This window comes from Neovison vison, chromosome 6 (assembly GCF_020171115.1).
Source record: "Neovison vison isolate M4711 chromosome 6, ASM_NN_V1, whole genome shotgun sequence".
Taxonomy (NCBI): domain Eukaryota; kingdom Metazoa; phylum Chordata; class Mammalia; order Carnivora; family Mustelidae; genus Neogale; species Neogale vison.
In genome coordinates, this window is record NC_058096.1 from 125,379,088 (window position 1) to 125,397,473 (window position 18,386).

General features: G+C 37.0%; 1 protein-coding gene across 1 annotated transcript in view; it reads left to right on the forward strand.

The window, feature by feature from the left end:
* The window catches only part of PIK3CB (phosphatidylinositol-4,5-bisphosphate 3-kinase catalytic subunit beta), a 201,611-nt gene that overhangs the window by 105,572 nt on the left and 77,653 nt on the right, over window positions 1-18,386 (forward strand). Inside the window, exons 8-10 of the mRNA XM_044252261.1 lie at window positions 757-834; window positions 15,940-16,191; window positions 17,539-17,635. Coding sequence (XP_044108196.1) covers window positions 757-834; window positions 15,940-16,191; window positions 17,539-17,635 — 427 coding nt within the window. The remainder of the gene's footprint in view (window positions 1-756; window positions 835-15,939; window positions 16,192-17,538; window positions 17,636-18,386) is intronic.

Sequence of the window (18,386 nt, forward strand, 5' to 3'; positions counted from 1 at the left end):
GATCCATTACCATTTATTGGTAATTATCTTTCTAGCTACTATTCTTTTTCCTCAGCTCATGGAAATGTAAATATGCGATTTCTGGTTTTGGTATTCTTTTGGTATCACAGAAAAATGATACCAAATTAGAAATTTCTTGAGAGTGCAGGTGAACATAAACTTCAGTGAGCAATTTGAGAGGTTCTAGTAAAAAAGATGTTCAGAAATAGTTGATGTTCTTGTGTATTTAATTTATGTCAGCTTAGCTTATGCTAGCATTTTTGGTATAACTTGCCTTCTTATTGAATACTTTTAGAATTTAAATATATCAAAGATACCATTTTTCCCCCAGAATGTAATATACTTATATAAAGCAATTCCTGTGTTTCTGTTTATTGATTGGAACAGTTAATATTTTTTAATAGTTACTCAGTTTTAACAAGTTGTATATTTAATCTCTCCTTGATGATTAAGATATTAGCTCTGTATTAATTTAAGTGGTCAATTCTTAATTCATCCAAAGCTTTAATACTTTTTGTTTATGGTATTTAGTTTAGTGAACCTCTTGGCAGTATTGGAATGCTGCCTGTATTTTGCTGGAAGAACTAAGTGGTAGTGGTTGTGATGCTTCATTTAGTATATGGGATTTTCAGCTGTTAGTTCGGAGGTCTATTTGCATTATTTTGCCAGTGGACATGAGAACAGATAAGATTGTTTCATTGCTAGCATAGAATATTTATGTCTTTAATTAAAATACTCTATTTCATTCTTTTGCAGCATGTTTGGGAAAATAACAACCCTTTCCAGATTGTCTTGGTTAAGGGAAATAAACTTAACACAGAAGAAAGTGTAAAAGTGAGTACTTGTTAAGATTTGAGTTTTTTAAAATCTGTTCCATTGTTGTTGTTATTTTTTAAAGATTTATTTATTTGCTTTAGAGAGAGAAAGAGCACTGGAGCACTAGAGCAGGGGGAGGGGCAGAGGGAGAGGGAGAGAAGCTGACCCCATGCTGAGCCTGGAGCCAAATGTGGACTGATCCCAGGACCCAAGACCATAGCATGAGTGGAAACCAAGAGGTGGCCACTCAACCAACGAGTCACCCACGTGCCCCTGTCTACTCCATTATTTGAATAACTCACTGATACGCTCAATGAATGTCACACTGGAGATTAAATTTTCCCTATATTGGTCAGTTACACAAGACAGAATATGGTGACTTAAAGTTAGACGAGAATTTTTTTTTTAATTTTTTTTTAAATTTTTTTTTTAAAGATTTTATTTATTTATTTGACACAGAGAGAGATCACAAGTAGGCAGAGTGGCAGGCAGAGACAGAGGGGGAAGCAGGCTCCCCCCTGAGCAGAGAGCCCGACGCGGGGCTCAATCCCAGGACCCTGAAATCATGACCCGAGCCAAAGGCAGAGGCTCAACTGACTGAGCCACCCAGGCACCCCAAGAATTTTTGTTTTTAAAGTATTCTTTGAATAGTTGGAGATGTACTAGATATAGTGATGTTTTTCTGTGTGTATTGTATAAAAGAACTTGCTTTAGATCAGGAATTCAGCAAATACAATTTAAGCCATAGGTTCCTATGCAAGCTCAATCTCCTTTGTCAGCCTTGTTTAGAACTGCACTCGGCCTCCTTTCTCAGACCTTTCCTTTTCTTTTAAACTTGCTGAACACAGAGAAAATATAGTATCATTTCTTAGAAGGAAATAGATGACTACATTATGGACCACAAGTTGTTAGCTCATGGAAATTTCCTGGAGTTTTCTTTGTGGGAAAGTTTTTTTTTTTTCCCCTAAAGATATTATTTATTTGAGAGAGAGAGCATGAGCATGAGCAGGGGAGAGGGGTAGAAGGAGAGGGAGAAGCTGACTCCACTCCAGGAAGCCTGTTGTGGGTCTGGATCCCAGGACTGTGGTATCATGACCTGAGCCCAAGGCAGATGCTTAACTGATGGAGCCACCAGGTGCCCCGTGTGGGAAGGTTTTTATTAAGAAATTCAGTTTCTTTCTTTTCTTTTTTTTTTTTTTCTTAAAGATTCATTTATTTATTTGAGAGAGAGACAGAGTAAGCTAGTGTGGGGGGAAGGGGCAGAGGGGAGGGAGAGAGAGAATTTCAGACAGACTACCCATTGAGCGCAGAGCCTGATGCAGTACAACTTTGAGATCATGACCTGAGCTGAAAGGAAGAGTCAGGCTTAACAGACTGAGCCACCCAGGCACCCTTAGGAATTTAATTTCTTAAATGGATATTTGGATAGTCAGGTTTTCTATTTCTTTATGTCAGTTTTGATAATTTTTGTCCTTTGAAAAATTTAAGTTGTTACATTTTTGGCATTAAGTTTATAATAGCCTCTTACATTAGTTTTTCTATTACTGTTTGACAAATTACCACAAACGTAGCAGCTTGAATGCCTGTTTGTTAGCTTGCATTTCTGTTGGTCACAAGTCTGGGCATGGTGTGGCTGGATTTTCTGCTTATGTTCTTGCAAGGTTGAAATCCAGTGTTAGTTGGGTTGTTTTTGTTCCTAAAGGCTCTAGAGAAGAATTTGCTTCCAAGGGGATTCAAGTGATTGGCCAAATTCAGTTCCTTGAAGTTGTAGAACTAAGGTTTTCATTTTCTTGCTGGGTCTTGGTAGGGGATTGATTGGGGATTGCTCTCAGTTAGTAGAGGTGTCTTTCAAGGCTGGTTTTGTGGCTCTCTCTATTTCTAACTCTATAGAAATGGAGAATTTCTCAAGCTTCAAATCCTTCTCACTCTTTGAATTTCTTGCCAAGAAGAACCTGGTCCCTTTTTAGAGACTAACCAATGGATCAGACCCATGAAAGATAGTCTCCCTTCCTTGAAGTCATCTATGTTAAGTAGTATAACCTAATCATAGGAGTGAAATCCATTATATTTAGAGTCCCAGGGATCTTAAAGGGCACATGAATGTCTTGACCCTGTGAATGTGCTTAGAATTCTGGAGCATATTCCTTCCTGATTTGGTCCTTTCTTAGCCTTGTAGTTCACTTTTCAGGTATGCATCTTTTTTTTTTTTTTTTAAGATTTTATTTATTTATTTGACAGATAGAGATCACAAGTAGGCAGAGAGGCAGGCAGAGAGAGTGGGGTGGGGGAAGCAGACTCCCCGCTGAGCAGAGAGCCCGATGCGGGGCTCGATCCTAGGACCTGGGATCATGACCTGAGCTGAAGACAGAGGCTTTATTTAACCCACAGAGCCACCTAGGCACCCTCTCAGGTATGTATCTTAATATTAAGGAGACTCCTGAACTCAGTGCTGTCCCAAATCTAGAAGATGACATTAGTGCACACAGAACTCAAGAAGCCCTCTAGTTATAGCTCTAGTGGGAAGGAGGGCTTCTAACCCTCAGAGAGAGCAAGAATTTCTCTGCTTTTTCCCTCTGTTATTTGTTTCCTGTTCTTTGTTCTCATTTGTTCCAGTTTCTAAGAAGTCCTGTGGCAGTGGTAGCAGTGGTGGCAGTGGCAGTAGCAACAACAAGGGGGACAGGCCTAAAGTGCAAAGTTGAACCTTCTCTGATTAGAAGAGTTGTACAGAGAATGGGGCAAATCCTCACAGGCTTTTTTTTTTTTTTTTTGTCTTTTTCTTCTGTTTGGCATAGTTGCAGGAAGTGTGGGTGAATAAAGCTTTAGCTTTCTGGCTGGGTGATAAAAAAGGGGAGCCCTAGGCAACCAAACAATAATTGGATGATTGAAGAGTGGGAAGAGCTTGGGAATGTAACTCTTTAAAGTTGTTTATGCCTATAGGTTTATTCCTGAGCTGTACTTATGTGGATCTGAATCTTAACTGCCTACATAATTTGAAGACTGAAATGTAGCATATGTTCCCACCAGGTCTCAGTCTGGTCACTGTATGCTGCACAGAAAGGACAGATCCAAGCACTATGCAAAGGTTTTTGAAAACTGAACTGATATTAGAACCATAGCTTCACAGAGCTTGTTTCACCTTGTAGTCTGAACTTAACCATTGTTTCCTAAAACATCAGTGTTCTCCGTAGGATATAAACAAAACCCAGAGTCTTAAAACATAGTGGTCATAATGGTCTATGCAATTTAAAATTAATTGGCATCATAAAGAACCAGGAAAATATCAAGTTGTATGGATAATGATAACCAACAGGTATCTGCTCAGATGACATATATGTTGTTAGTTACAATAATGCTCCAAGTAAGGGCAAACACACTTGAAAGGGATGGAAAAATAGAAAGTATCAGCTAAGAAACAGAAGATGTAATAGGAGCTATATGGAAAATTTAGAACTGAAAAATACAATAACTTACCATTTAAAAACTCATTGAATGAGGTGCCTGGGTGGCTCAGTTGTTAAGTGTCTGCCTTCTGCTCAGATCCAGGGATTGAGCCCCGCATTGGGCTCCCTGCTCAGTGGAAGCCTCTCTTCTCCGACTCCCCCTGCTTGTGTTCCCTCTCTCGCTGTGTGTCTCTGTCAAATAAATAAATAAAATCTTAAAAAAAACCAACAACTCATGGAATGGATTCAGTAGTGAAATGGTAATGAGAAAGGAAAGAGTCCATGAATTTTAAGATTAATAAAAATCATTTCCAGTTTGAACAAAATGGAGAAAAATGATTGAGGGAGGAAAAACTCCTTATAGCTTCAGATACCTATGTAACAATATCAGAAGGTTGAACATTTGTGTAATCTGAGTTCTAGAAAGAAAAAGAGTACAGTTCAGAAAAACTATTTAAACAAATTATTATTGGGAGCTTTCCCAAGTGGGCAAAAGACATAAATACAACAGATTAACGAAGCTCAATGAACCACAAATAGGATAAACCCAGAGAATTTCAAGCTCGCGTACATCTGATAGCACACTTAGTAAAAATCGTAAACCTCAAAAATCGTAACACCTCATAGCCTACTTATGTGGGTCTCAGCACACCTAACTGTTAAAAAATAAAAATAACCTGAGGAAAGAAGGAAACTCTCTTAATCTTTTTCTGTTATTAGTGCCTGACACACTAAATAAGTATTTGTGTTATGAATTAATACATTTTAATGTAACTATCTCTAACATCTTTATATTCTTAGTTAAAGGTAGCTTAACACTCCTTCCAAAAGCAAGAACGAATCTGCCTCTTTTTATAAAGTGATGCCCTTCATGAAACCATGGGAATTTCAACCTATTCATCCCACTGACCTTTTTCTATGTCTAATATCTAAAGGCAGAAAGTAGTGGATTTTGGCCATTATTTCTGAATAAGAAGGAAATTAGATATAATGTTGGGGAAAAGTTTCATGTATTATAACACAGAAACATTTTTAATTGTTGAATTCAGGAATTGTGTGTGTAGCTTTGGTATATCCTTGCTGTAGCACAGTGAAAGGTTCTTTGCATGATAAAGCCTGCCTTCCCTTGTTCTTCAAATGTTGTGGGCCTTGTGAAAAAGGATCTCTTTGGAAGTTTACTAAAGTTGGATAATAAAACACAACTGTGTGAACACAACTGTGTGAAGCATGATGGTGCTTTAAAATCCTTTACTTTTCAGAGTCTGAAGGTGATTCAGACCAAGCATCAGGGAATGGGATAATTTTGACCAAATTCCATGTGATGCAAGTTCAGAGTATAGTTTTTCTTACTGATTTTTCTGAAAACAACTACTTCCCTTTAATTCTGCTACCATGGGAAAGCAGTTACCATGTAACTGTTCAGAAAACAGTTTTCCCCCCATGTTATTTTAAATGTAGATCACTTTTATTTTATTTATTTTTTTAAAGATTTTTATTTATTTATTTGACAGACAGAGATCACAAGTAGGCAGAGAGGCAGGCAGAGAGAGAGGTGGAGGCAGGCATCCTGCTGAGCAGAGAGCCTTATGTGGGGCTTGATCCCAGGACTCTGGGATCATGACCTGAGCTGAAGGCAGAGGCTTAACCCACTGAGCCACCCAGGTGCCCCAAATGTAGATCACTTTTAATACTCTTTTTTAAACCATGTATTGAATTATTTTAGGGTGGTTTTTTTGTTTGTTTGTTTGTTTTGTTTTTTGTTCTTTTTTGTGTTTTGTTTTGTTTTTTCTGTTACCACCCATGCCTTGGTTGGAGTCTTTATTTTTATTCTTTTGTAGATCATATCCTTTGCTGTTGCTGTTTATAGCTAGTATAGAACTTTTGGAGTTCATTATACTTAAGTTTTTTTGAACTTTGTAGCCACCTGATCCATAATTTTACTTCATTCCTTATATCTGAATTCTTATAGAAGTTGGTTGATGGAATTACAGCTAGCATTTTTTGTTTTGATTCTTTAAATGCTAGTATTTTTTGAGTACTTATGGAGTAGACTCTATATGTTCTTATTCTCAAAAATTGTCAAAAACCAAGGGATGCTAACATTTTCGAGTTTAGCAGTTTATTATAAGTAGCTTGTTTCTGTTACAAAAACATTGAAAAATATTCATTTCTTTAAACCTGTAATTTTTCTGAATAAACTATTCCAAATGCAAAGGGTGGTAAAATCATGTCTTGTAAGTGTTAAGGGTCACCAAGAGTAAAAATTGAATAGCATTTTTATCTTGAAATTCATTCTATCCTATCATACAAAAGGTGCAAAATGTGTCTTATGGATATTTTGTTTTATTTATGATATACCAAATCTCACTTTACAAATGTTTGAGCTAAGTGTATGTGTGTTCGTTCCGTCTGTCTCATTCTCTCTCTCTCTCTCTCACAACACATACACAGTGTCCATATACAAAATTTTGACTTTTTTAGAAAATAATTGAGGATATTTAATAGTCAAAAAAGTCAGGAGCAAGATTCACAGAGAGTATGCATATGGTAAGATCCTCCATAAGTGCATGATGTTAGATTTTGCTTTCTTACCATAGAGCTAGTGGTCAAAGCAAAGAAAACATTGTCAGTTGTATTCAGAATTTCCTTATATAAACAAATCAGTTATTCACGTGTCTAGAACTCATTTTCATACTGCTATAAATTGAGAGATGTTAGTGGTTCCTTCTGAATGAGACACAAGAGGAGATAGAGTGGGTACCAACACCCATGCCAGCATCACTATAGCAGATAAAATAATGTTTCACATAATCTTTCTTCTTTAAAAAATTTTCAATTTAAATTCAATATAATTAACATATAGTATATTATTAGTTTCAGAGGTAGAATTTAAAAATTCATTCTTTTTTTAAAACTTTATTTTAAATTTATTTGCAGCATAACAGTATTCATTATTTTTTCACCACACCCAGTGCTCCATGCAATCTGTGCCCTCTATAATACCCACCACCTGGTACCCCAACCTCCCACCCTGCCACCACTTCAAACCCTTCAGATTGTATTTCAGAGTCCATAGTCTCTCGTGGTTCACCTCCCCTTCCAATTTCCCCCAACTCTCTTCTCCTCTCTAACTCTCCATGTCCTCCATGCTATTTGTTATGCTCCACAAGTAAGTGAAGCCATATGATAATTGACTCTCTCTGCTTGACTGATTTCACTCAGCATAATCTCTTCCAGTCCCATCCATGTTGCTACAAAAGTTGGGTATTCATCCTTTCTGATGGAGGCATAATACTCCATAGTGTATATGGACCACATTTTCCTTATCCGTTCGTCGGTTGAAGGGCATCTTGGTTCTTTGCACAGTTTGGCGACCGTGGCCATTGCTGCTATAAACATTGGGGTACAGATGGCCCTTCTTTTCACTACATCTTTAGCTTTGGGGTAAATACCTAGGAGTGCAATTGCAGGTTCATAGGGAAGTTCTATTTTTAATTTCTTGAGGAATCTCCACACTGTTCTCCAAAGAGGCTGCACCAACTTGCATTCCCACCAACAGTGTAAGAGGGTTCCCCTTTCTCCACATCCCCTCCAACACCTGTTGTTTCCTGTCTTGTTAATTTTGGCCATTCTAACTGGTGTAAGGTGATATCTCAATGTGGTTTTAATTTGAATCTCCCTGATGGCTATTGATGATGAACATTTTTTCATGTGTCTGATAGCCATTTGTATGTCTTCATTGGAGAAGTGTCTGTTCATATCTTCTGCCCATTTTTTGATATGATTGTCTGTTTTGTGTGTATTGAGTTTGAGGAATTCATTATAGATCCTGGATATCAACCTTTTGTCTGTCATTCAGTCTTTTTTTAAAAAAATATTTATTTGTTATTTTAAAGAGAGAGCGTGGGTGGGGAGAAGGGGAGAGAGACTCCCAAGTAGACTTTTCACTGAGCATGTCAGTTGAAGCAGGGCTCCGTCTCATGATCCTGAGATTATGACCTGAGCCAGAACCTAGAGTTGGAGTTAGCTGACTGAGCCACCCAGGCACCTCTCACATGTCTTTCCTTTATAGAATCTTTTCACTGGCTAAACTTAAAATATAATATTGAGGGGCACCTGGGTGGCTCAGTGGGTTAGGGCCTCTGCCTTTGGCTTGGGTCATGATCCCCGCGTTCTGGGATCGAGCCCCATATCGGGCTCTCTGCTCAGCAGGGAGCCTGCTTCCCTTCCTCTCTCTTTGCCTGCCTCTCTGCCTACTTGTGATCTCTGTCTGTCAAATAAATGAATAAAATCTTTAAAAAAAAAAAAAAAAAAAGGAACATGAAGTTCCGAAGGGGAGGATCGTGTGATAATAGATGACAGCTCCCGCCTTACCCCTCATATATCTTTTTTTTTTTTAAGATTTTATTTATTTATTTGACAGACAGAGATCTCAAGTAGGCAGAGAGGCAGGCAGAGAGAGGAGTAAGCAGGCTTGCAGCACCCCAGGATCATGACCTGAGCTGAAGGCAGAGGCTTTAACCCACTGAACCACCCAGGCGCTCACCCTCCCTGCCCACTGCCATACATCTTTACTTGGAGATTTGTGGAGCTTTGGGTGCATATGAAGCAGCATGAGTTTTTCTGGGAGAAAAATACTCTTTAAACCCTTTACTTCATCCCAACATATATGTCATTCTCATTCTGCCCCACTGACATGACTTCACAATTTAGTAACAGTATTCTATCTATAATTGGTGAGTATTAGATTCTGATTTTTTTTATTCGTTACATAATTCGATCTTTCTCTTTACTTGCTTTCCTTACCTTATAAATAATAATGGACTAGTATTTCATTATTCTAATATTTTATAACTTCTAAATAGAGTAGTTTGACCGACAGGAGGTATTCATCAAAGCATGGCATCTTTGGGTAACAGAAAACCTAACAAAAAAAAGGAGCTTAAATTGGGGCTTTGCATTTAAAAAAAAATAGTTCTCATCTTATAGGAGAGTAAATGATTGTGCAGGTTTTCAGCAGTTAATTAAAGGTAAGAAATATTCTTGTAATGATGAAAGAATAATTTTACATTTGAGACTGGTTGGTCTTGACCCCAAACCATGTAGTATGGAGGAGAGGCAGTTAATTAGGTTTATCCAGGATAGAGAATTCAGATGATTGTGACAGAGGAGAGACACCCATTGACAGAGTTTTGGTGAAGGCAAAGGAAGACAAAGGTGATAGAGAAAAGTGGGGATTGGGGGTAGTATTGGTCATTGAAATGCAGGCCTTAAAGAGGGTAAGGAGATTATCCTGTAGGAGTGTCATAGTGATTTGGAAGGGGAGGTGAGTAGAGAGTAAGATGTAGCAGGTAGTGATTTGGAGATGCTAGGGTGTGGTGGGAAGTCCAATTCTAGATTTGTTTGGGTTTGTGTGGCCAAGGGGAAGAAGAGCAAGCACTATGGAGATCTTGAGATCACAGAACTCAGAGGTCACATGGATTGTTTGCTTGAGGCATGTGCACCCTGCCTCAGCAACACCTCTTAATGTTTTTCATATCATTCGGATTCTTTATATCTTGGAAAACAATTACTGATATCCTCTTTTTAAGAAAATTGAAAAAACTATACCTCCTTCACTTATGATTCTCAAGCTGTTGGCTGTAGCCCAGCTATCTCTTCAGTTCCAGACTCCTGTTTTCACATACCTCAGTGTGTACTTCTTCTTTTGTTTCTTTTTTTAAGATTTTATTTATTTGACAGAGAGAGAATGAGTGGAGAGAGTGACAGGGAGAGAGGGAAAAACAGGCCCCCGGCTAAGCAGGGAGCCCAACATGGGGCTTTATCCCAGGACCCCGGGATCATGACCTGAGCCAAAGGCAGATTCCTAACCAACTGAGCCACCCAGGTGCCCCAATACACATTTCTAAAGCCAACTTTATTTAGTGTCCCCCAGCTCATTCTCTTAACTCCTTTAACTCCTTTTCCTCTTATATTTGGTAAAGCAGCTGGAGTCACCACTCTCCCTTACTTACCATATTTATTCAGTTGATCACATACTGTTGATCCTACCTCATTGAAATCCTTTACTATCCATTCTTTCCTCTTTGTCTTCTGTACCATTTCGTAGCTCAAGCATTCATTGTCTCTCCCTGAATTACAGCAACAGCCTCCCCTCAGTGATCTCCTTGCCTCTGTTTTCACATCTTACCTTACACCCAAACTTCTCTCTTACCTGAAAACAAAGTAGTCTTTCTGTGATTTAAATTCTGTTCCTGTTGGGCGCCTGAGTGGCTCAGTTGTTAGGCGCCTGCCTTCGGCTCAGGTCATGATATCAGGGTCCTGGGATCAAGGCCCACATCGGGCTCTCTCCTTGGCAGGAAGCCTGCTTCTCCCTCTGCTCCTTCCCCCTGCTTGTGCCCCCCCCCTTCTCTCTCCATCAAATAAGTAAATAAAATCTTTAAAAAAAAAAAAAAAATTCCAGGGCGCCTGGATGGCTCAGTGGGTTAAGCCGCTGCCTTCTGCTCAGGTCATGATCTCAGCGTCCTGGGATCGAGTCCCACATCGGGCTTTCTGCTCAGCAGGAGGCCTGCTTCCCTTCCTCTCTCTCTGCCTGCCTCTCTGCCTACTTGTGATTTCTCTCTGTCAAATAAATAAATAAATAAAATCTTAAAAAAAAAAAAATTCCATTCCTGTTTAGTAGTCTCAGTTGGCACTGACTTTGCTGTTCACCTCTCCAGCCCAAGCAACAGTGTGGCCCCCTGATGTGCCTCTAGCTGTGCCATAGTGGTTTCAGTTCTTAAGGCATGCCAGGGGAGTTTGTCTTTGCCTAGGCAATAGGCACCGCTTTCCTTTCTTCCTGTTGAACTTCTTTTAAGATAATGACTGGTAGGATAGTGGTGGAACTTTTCCTAACCTCTTGATAAACTAAAATTACCATTCACTATGTGTTTATTAACGTGCTCAGTCTTCCTGAGGTATATCAGGGAGAAAAGGAAAACTTCGAAATCTGGATTTTGTGCTCTTTTTACTTCCCATATAATTTTACTAACACTAAATGCCATTTGTTGAGCATTTCATGATAGGGCCATTTTTTCATTGCTTAGGAGAAAATAATTATGATTCTTATAGGCAGTTGCAGTTTTCTGTATAGAATAATTATTCATATGTATATATAAAAAGAATAATTGTTATTTCTGGTTTTGTCTTGGCTATTAAAAATTCTACTACTATGATAAGTGTCTCACAGTTTATTTTGAGTATAGAGTAAAGGAAAATACAAAGATTTCCTAATCTTGCAGTTGTATAAATCCTTCTTTATAATTATTGTTACATTCTTCACAGAGTAAAAATGAATCCCCAGACTTTTTGCCTTATTTCAGGGAACACAGGGAAATAGCATTTAAGGTAGGGTAGAGTCATGGACTTAAAAGTTGCTTAAGGCTATGGCTGCTCAATCTTGACATTTTCTATTTATTGATATATTTATTAAAGATTTTTTTTAAAAAATTTTATTTATTTGATAGGCAGACTACAAGTAGTTAGAGAGGCAGGCAGAAGCAGGCAGAAGCAGGGCGTGGGGAGCAGGCTCCCTGCTGAGCAGAGAGCCCAATGCGGGGCTCGATCCCAGGACCCTGAGATCATGACCTGAGCCGAAGGCAGAGCCTTCACCCACTTAGCCACTGAGGCACCCTTTAAGATTTTGACACTGTTTAAAAACAGATAATCTTGGATGGGTTTTTAAAAAAGAAAAGATTTTATTTATTACAGAGAGAGAGAGAAGAGAGTTTATGCGTGTGCACATGTGAGTTGGGGGGAGGGGCAGAGGGAGAGAGAGAATCTCAAGCAGACTCCACACTTGAGTGTGAAGCCCAGTGTAGGGCTGGATCCCACGACCCTGAGATCATGGCCTGAGCTGAAATCAAGAGTGAGACACTCAACTGACTGAGCCACCCAGGCACCGCCAGTAGTTGTTTTTAAAATGATTTCCATTTTCACTCACGTTTGCATTAAATTTAATGAGTTTTGGATTGTGAGCATTTGGTGTTATGCCTGTATTTAGGATCTTAAATTTAAGTTCATCTAGCTGATTTGTGTTATACTTTCTAGAATAGTAATTTTTAAATATTTTAAAGATAACAGTATAAAATACCATCTTAAGTATGGTATTAAGAGAATGATAAATCACCAATATTCTTGCTGTCCTACCATAATTAGTTTTATTTGTATTCATTTCTTTGCACCATCAAAATGTGAATATGCTTTTAGTGAGTATGATTGAATTACTTTATTTTTCATTTAAGAGTACATTGTAGGAAAAAAAAAGTATATTATAGGGATGCCTGGCTGACTCAGTTGAGAGAGCATGGGACTCTTAATCTCAAGGTTGTGAGTTCAAGCCCCACACTGGGCATAGAGCCTACTTAAAAAAAAAAAAAATCAATATATTTTTAAAAATTTAAAAATAGTAAGATTATATCATAAATCACTTTCCTCTTGTATTACAGTATAGGCTTGATTATGGATTGAAAGTAGGAAACATGAGTAGACAGACACTGGCACCATTCTCATTATGATTAGTTGGGTTCCAAAGAAGGTTTTTGTTTGAGCTTGACATAGGAGAGAAATGCTTAGGTTTTATAGCCTGCTGGGGAGGGGATTTTTCCAATTTAGAGAAACAAAAGAGCAAGGTCTAAGTACTTGGGAAATTGGAACAAGATGGAAGTAGAGGTTTTGAGTAGAAGGAATAATCCCTTTTCTGTGAATTTGAGGACAATCAGGTGTATTCAGATGAAAATTCTTGGTGGCCTGAAAATTTACTGGAGGTGCTTTTAGCAATTCTTTGTACTCCCTATTACTTTAATCTTTACTGTGTAAAAATAACCCATATGTATTTGGAATAACTGATTTTTTTTAGCTTAAAAAAAATTTTTTTTAAGATTTTATTTATTTATTCGACAGAGATCACAAGTAGGCAGAGAGGCAGTCAGAGAAAGAGGGAGAGGCAGGCTCCTCGCTCAGCAGAGAGCCTGATGCGGGGCTCGATCCCAGGACCCTGAGATCACGACCTGAACCGAAGGCAGAGGCTTTAACTCACTGAGCCATGCAGGAGCCCCTAGCTTAAAATTTTTTAATGGAAAAATTCAAACATACACAAAAGTAAAGAGAATAGTGTAATCAACTTCTGTGAACCCATCACCATGCTTCAGTAGTTACTCTGATAGCTTTTACATTTTTGCTTTTTAATGATTTTAACATCTAACCCTTTTATCTGTGTTTATTTTTATTTAGGATTTTATTTATTTTGAGAGAGAGAGATTGTGTGTGTGAGCAGGGGGAGGTGCACTGGTAGAAGGAGAGAGACCCCACACTGAGCACAGGTCCTGGTCTCAGGGTTGTGAGATCGGCCGCACATCCGGCTCTGAGTCATCTGGGCACTCCAATCTGTGTTTATTATGTGGGAGATAGATAAATGAATACTGTTCATTAAAGTAAGCCGTTCTTTCCCTGTTACATTACGAACTGACTATGTGAACTATGAACATTATGAACTAACCTGTAGTTTTATTTATGCACAACTACGATATGTCACCGTACAACACTGTTACAGTACCATTGATTATATTCCTTATCCTCAACCTTTCATCCTTGTAACTTATTCATTCTATAACTTGAAGCCTGTACCTCCTATTCCACTTTACCCATTTGCCCATCCCCTTCATCTACCCCTCTAGCGACCGTCAATTTGTTCTCTGTATTTATGGGTCTTTCCTGCTTTTTTTGTTCATTTGATTTTAGATTTCACATATAAGTGAAATCATGCAGAAGTTGTCTTTCGTTCTGACTTATTTCACTTAGCATAATACCCTCTAATGTTGCAAATGGCAAGATCTCATCCTTTGGTATGGCTGAGTAATATTCCATTACACACACACACACACACACACACCCCACATCTTTTTTTTATCCGTTCATCTATGGATGGACACTTGGGTTGCTTACATACCTTGTCTATTATAAATAATGCTGCAATAAACATAGGGGTGTATACATCTTTCAAACTAGTTTTTTTGTTTTCTTTGGGTAAATACTCAATAGTGGAACTACTGGATCATATAGCATTCCTATTATTACTTTTTCAAGAAACCTTCTTACTGTTTTCCATAGTGGCTGCACTAATTTATATTCCCACTAACAGTGCATAAGGATTCCCTTTCTCCAGATCCTCATCAGCATTTGTTATATCTTGTTTTGACTGAAGCCATTGTGACAGGTATAAGGTGATGTTTCATGGTGGTTTTGATGTCATTTTCCTGATGATTAGTGATGTTGAACATCTTTTCATATGTTTCTCGGCCATCTGAATGTCTTCTTTGGAAAAATGTCTGTTCGGGTCCTCTGCCCATTTTTAAATTGGATTGTTTGATTTTGGGGAGGTGTTGAGTTGTGTAAGTTCTTTATATATTTTGGATATTAACCCCTTATTAGATACATCATTTGCAAATATCTTTTCCCTTTCAGTGGACTCCCTTTTTGTTAGCTTGATGGTTTTCTTTATTGTGAAAAAGCTTTTTATTTGGTTTAGTCCCAATAGTGTATTTTCGCTTTTGCTTCTGCTGCTGGAGGAAACATATCTAGGAAAATGTTGCTAAGGCCAGTATCCACGAAATTGTAGCCTATGTGGAAGTAATTTGCGTGCTGTGATTTCAGATCTCACATTTAGGTCTTTAATCCATTTTGAGTTTATTTTTGTATATGGCATAAGAAGGTGGTCCAGTTTCATTCTTTTCTACGTAGCTATTTAGTTTTTCCAGCACCATTTATTGAAGAGACTATCTTTTCCTTGTTGTATATTCTTGCCTCCTTTGTTGTGGATTAATTGACCAGGTAAATGTGGATTTATCTCTGGGCTCTCTATTCTGTTCCATTGATTGATGTCTTTGTTTTTGTGCCAGTACCATATTGTTTTGATTACTTTAGCTTTATAGAAGAATATCTTGAAATCTGGGATTGTGATGCCTCCGGCTTTGTTCTTTCTTAAGGTTGCTTTGGCTATTTGTGATTCCATATAAACTTAAGGATTATTTGTTCTACTTCTGTACTACTCACTTTTAAATTTAGAGATAATTGGGTTATGTCATAAAAAACTATATGAATGACTGAGTAAAATTTTCTGGGACATTTTGCGTATGTCCAGCATTACTCTGGACTTGTGTCTTCAGGAAAAAATGAAACACAATGATGTGTAGAATAATTGTAAATATTGGATAGAATATCTTTAAGAAGGTGGGTCTTAGAATGTCCAGTTCGTACATTATTAAGAAGTAGAAAGAGATTTCAAAGACATTTTATCTATCACTTACTTTCCAGTTATACAAAGAATAAGACAAGACACCCCCAGTAAATGCAGTCATTCGAGGTGAACATATGATAGTAGTTTTCATACTTATGGTCTTAGTTTCTGTAGATCTGTTTATACCATTGAGACATACTGCATTTTTTAGTTGGTTTACTAAGTGAAAACAGGTTGAAATAACAGTTTAGTGAATTATATACTGATACTTACAGCCTGATGTTTCTGTGGACGAAAAGTTTTTCCTAGAGTTGGTGTGCTGCTTCTCCTAATAGATGTTTGTTTTTCAGAGTGGAGGTATTTCAGTGGTGCAGTACTCGTAATTCTGTGTTTTTGTCTCTCTTATTACAGGTTCATGTCAGGGCTGGCCTTTTTCATGGTACTGAACTCCTCTGTAAAACCATCGTAAGCTCAGAGATATCAGGGAAAAATGATCACATTTGGAATGAACCACTGGAATTTGATATAAATACTTGTGACCTGCCACGAATGGCTCGATTATGTTTTGCTGTTTATGCAGTTCTGGATAAAGTGAAAACAAAAAAGTCAACTAAAACTATTAATCCCTCTAAATACCAGACCATTCGGAAATCTGGGAAAGTGGTAATTATACACTACCGAAAAATTTTTTCAATGGGATAATTTTAAGAGTCTTTGAAATAATTGAGTAACATGAAATGAGAGCATATAACTTTCGGCCCTATGAAGTGATTTTAAAAAGATGATAGATCTTCATTTTTATATTCTGTTCATTTATTTCTCTTTTGGCAAATTATTTTAGCAAATACCGTATTGTAAGTGTTCCATTATAAATATAATACTTTAGAAAATATAGATAAAAAAGAATGAAAGGATTAAAAAACTGTATTTCCACAATACCTTAACTGAAATTCTGTGTGCCACATATGCTCAAACATTCAGATTTTTGTGAATTTTAGAAAGATAGTACAGTATATTTTATTCAACACATCTGTGGGGCCTGGATCACAAATCTGTAATTAAACACATCATTGCTTGGCAGTGAAGTATGTGAATAGTCACATTAAATGAGACAAATGCAGAATATTAGTTAACTTCATGCCATTTCTGGCCATGTTTTGCTGTCATATGAATTATGAATAAACTTTTAGTTTTCAATTTATTAGATTTCAAAATTGAGGAAAAAGTATGATGGTGTGCCTGTTCTCATATTCCATTTCATATTTTTAGTCCTGTCTTTTTCATTTTCTTTTAAGTTTATGAAAAGTTGTTTTGGAGGGATGGGGACACGAATTTTATATATTTAAAAAAAACCTGGTTGCTATATTTATGTACATGAATTTGTATCCTTTATTCTTTAATGTAAGAATTAAGCAGGCTTTTCCTCTGGTTATTATCATACAGTTTTTTAAAAATAAATTTTAGGGTGTAAAAGTCATGGAAGAGTACTTCCTTAGTGTTTTTTCTTACACTGATAAAGAATTTTATTCAAAGTATTTGACTATTTATAAGGTTTTTTGATAAACTGTGACCAAGTTAATTGTTGCTAGGTTCTAGGCTTCCTAATAAGAAATAAAAATAAATTCTACAATACCTACAGACATTGTCTTCTACTACATTAAGGTTTAATGAGGTGTAAAGCTCATAAAACTTATAACCTGATATATCATACGTATTTTCTTGAATCATTAAAAATTCCTTATCATTTGCATTGTTTATATAAGAAATAATGTTTTTTGGATACATTATTTCATCATGAGACATTAATTGACTTTCAGAGTTTTCTTGAACCGTTGTAAAGATCTAGAACATTTTTCCATGTACAGCTTGTTTTATTTAGGATGATTTTTTTGGAAATCGTCTGGAATTCTAGATATTTCTAGATCTAAATTTTTGAAACAAAGGCATGTACATGTTTACCTTCTGAAGTTTTTTTTCAGGATATTTATACAGTGGTATCTTTTTCAACAGCATTATCCTGTAGCATGGGTAAATACGATGGTTTTTGACTTTAAAGGACAGTTGAGATCTGGAGACATAATATTGCACAGCTGGTCTTCATTTCCTGGTAAGACTTATATCCTAATCCTTAAAGAGTAACTTTTGGTATGTGGACTAGTTAGTTTCTCTATGACTCACTATTCTTTCAGTTTAGAAAAGAAACCATCTTTTTGTATCTTTATTATTTATTCTAAGGCAGATGCCCGCAGATTGTTTTAATGTATTTAAAAAGTGACTTGTATCTGAAGATATTTGTTATCCTGGTGAATATGTTCTTGCTTTAAAAGTTTTATTTTTATAGATTTTGGAGAAATTCTCCTAAGGAACAGTATCTTCTTTGTAACAACCTTTTTGCTTCTTGTTGTACTAAATTTCTACACTAATAGAAGGAACATTCACTAATATGGGAGGAATAGTAAAAACACAGCAAGTGTTTAGTTGGCTTTAACCTGAAATTTGAGCTAAGAGGAGCACCTTCCATATGCCTATATTTCTGAAGTACTATTCAGAGCACCCCAATAAGGAAACCAGTTTTGTAAGACTTACAATTTAGGTTCACTTTGATTCAAAAGTAGGATTTGTACAGAAGACTGCTTGATTCTTTCCATTATTCCATACTGCGTTTCCTGGATGTTTGAAATTTTTAGTATAAACTTTGCATTATAATAGCGGTTTTCATTCCCCCCTGCCTTCATAGTTTGTTAATACAGTTAATAAAATTGTGAAATTACTTGCATTTTAAAGTTATTTTTTGGGTGACAGATACTTGAAAATATTTATTAGTAGTTGGCATCTGAGAAATTGGTTTTGGATAATCA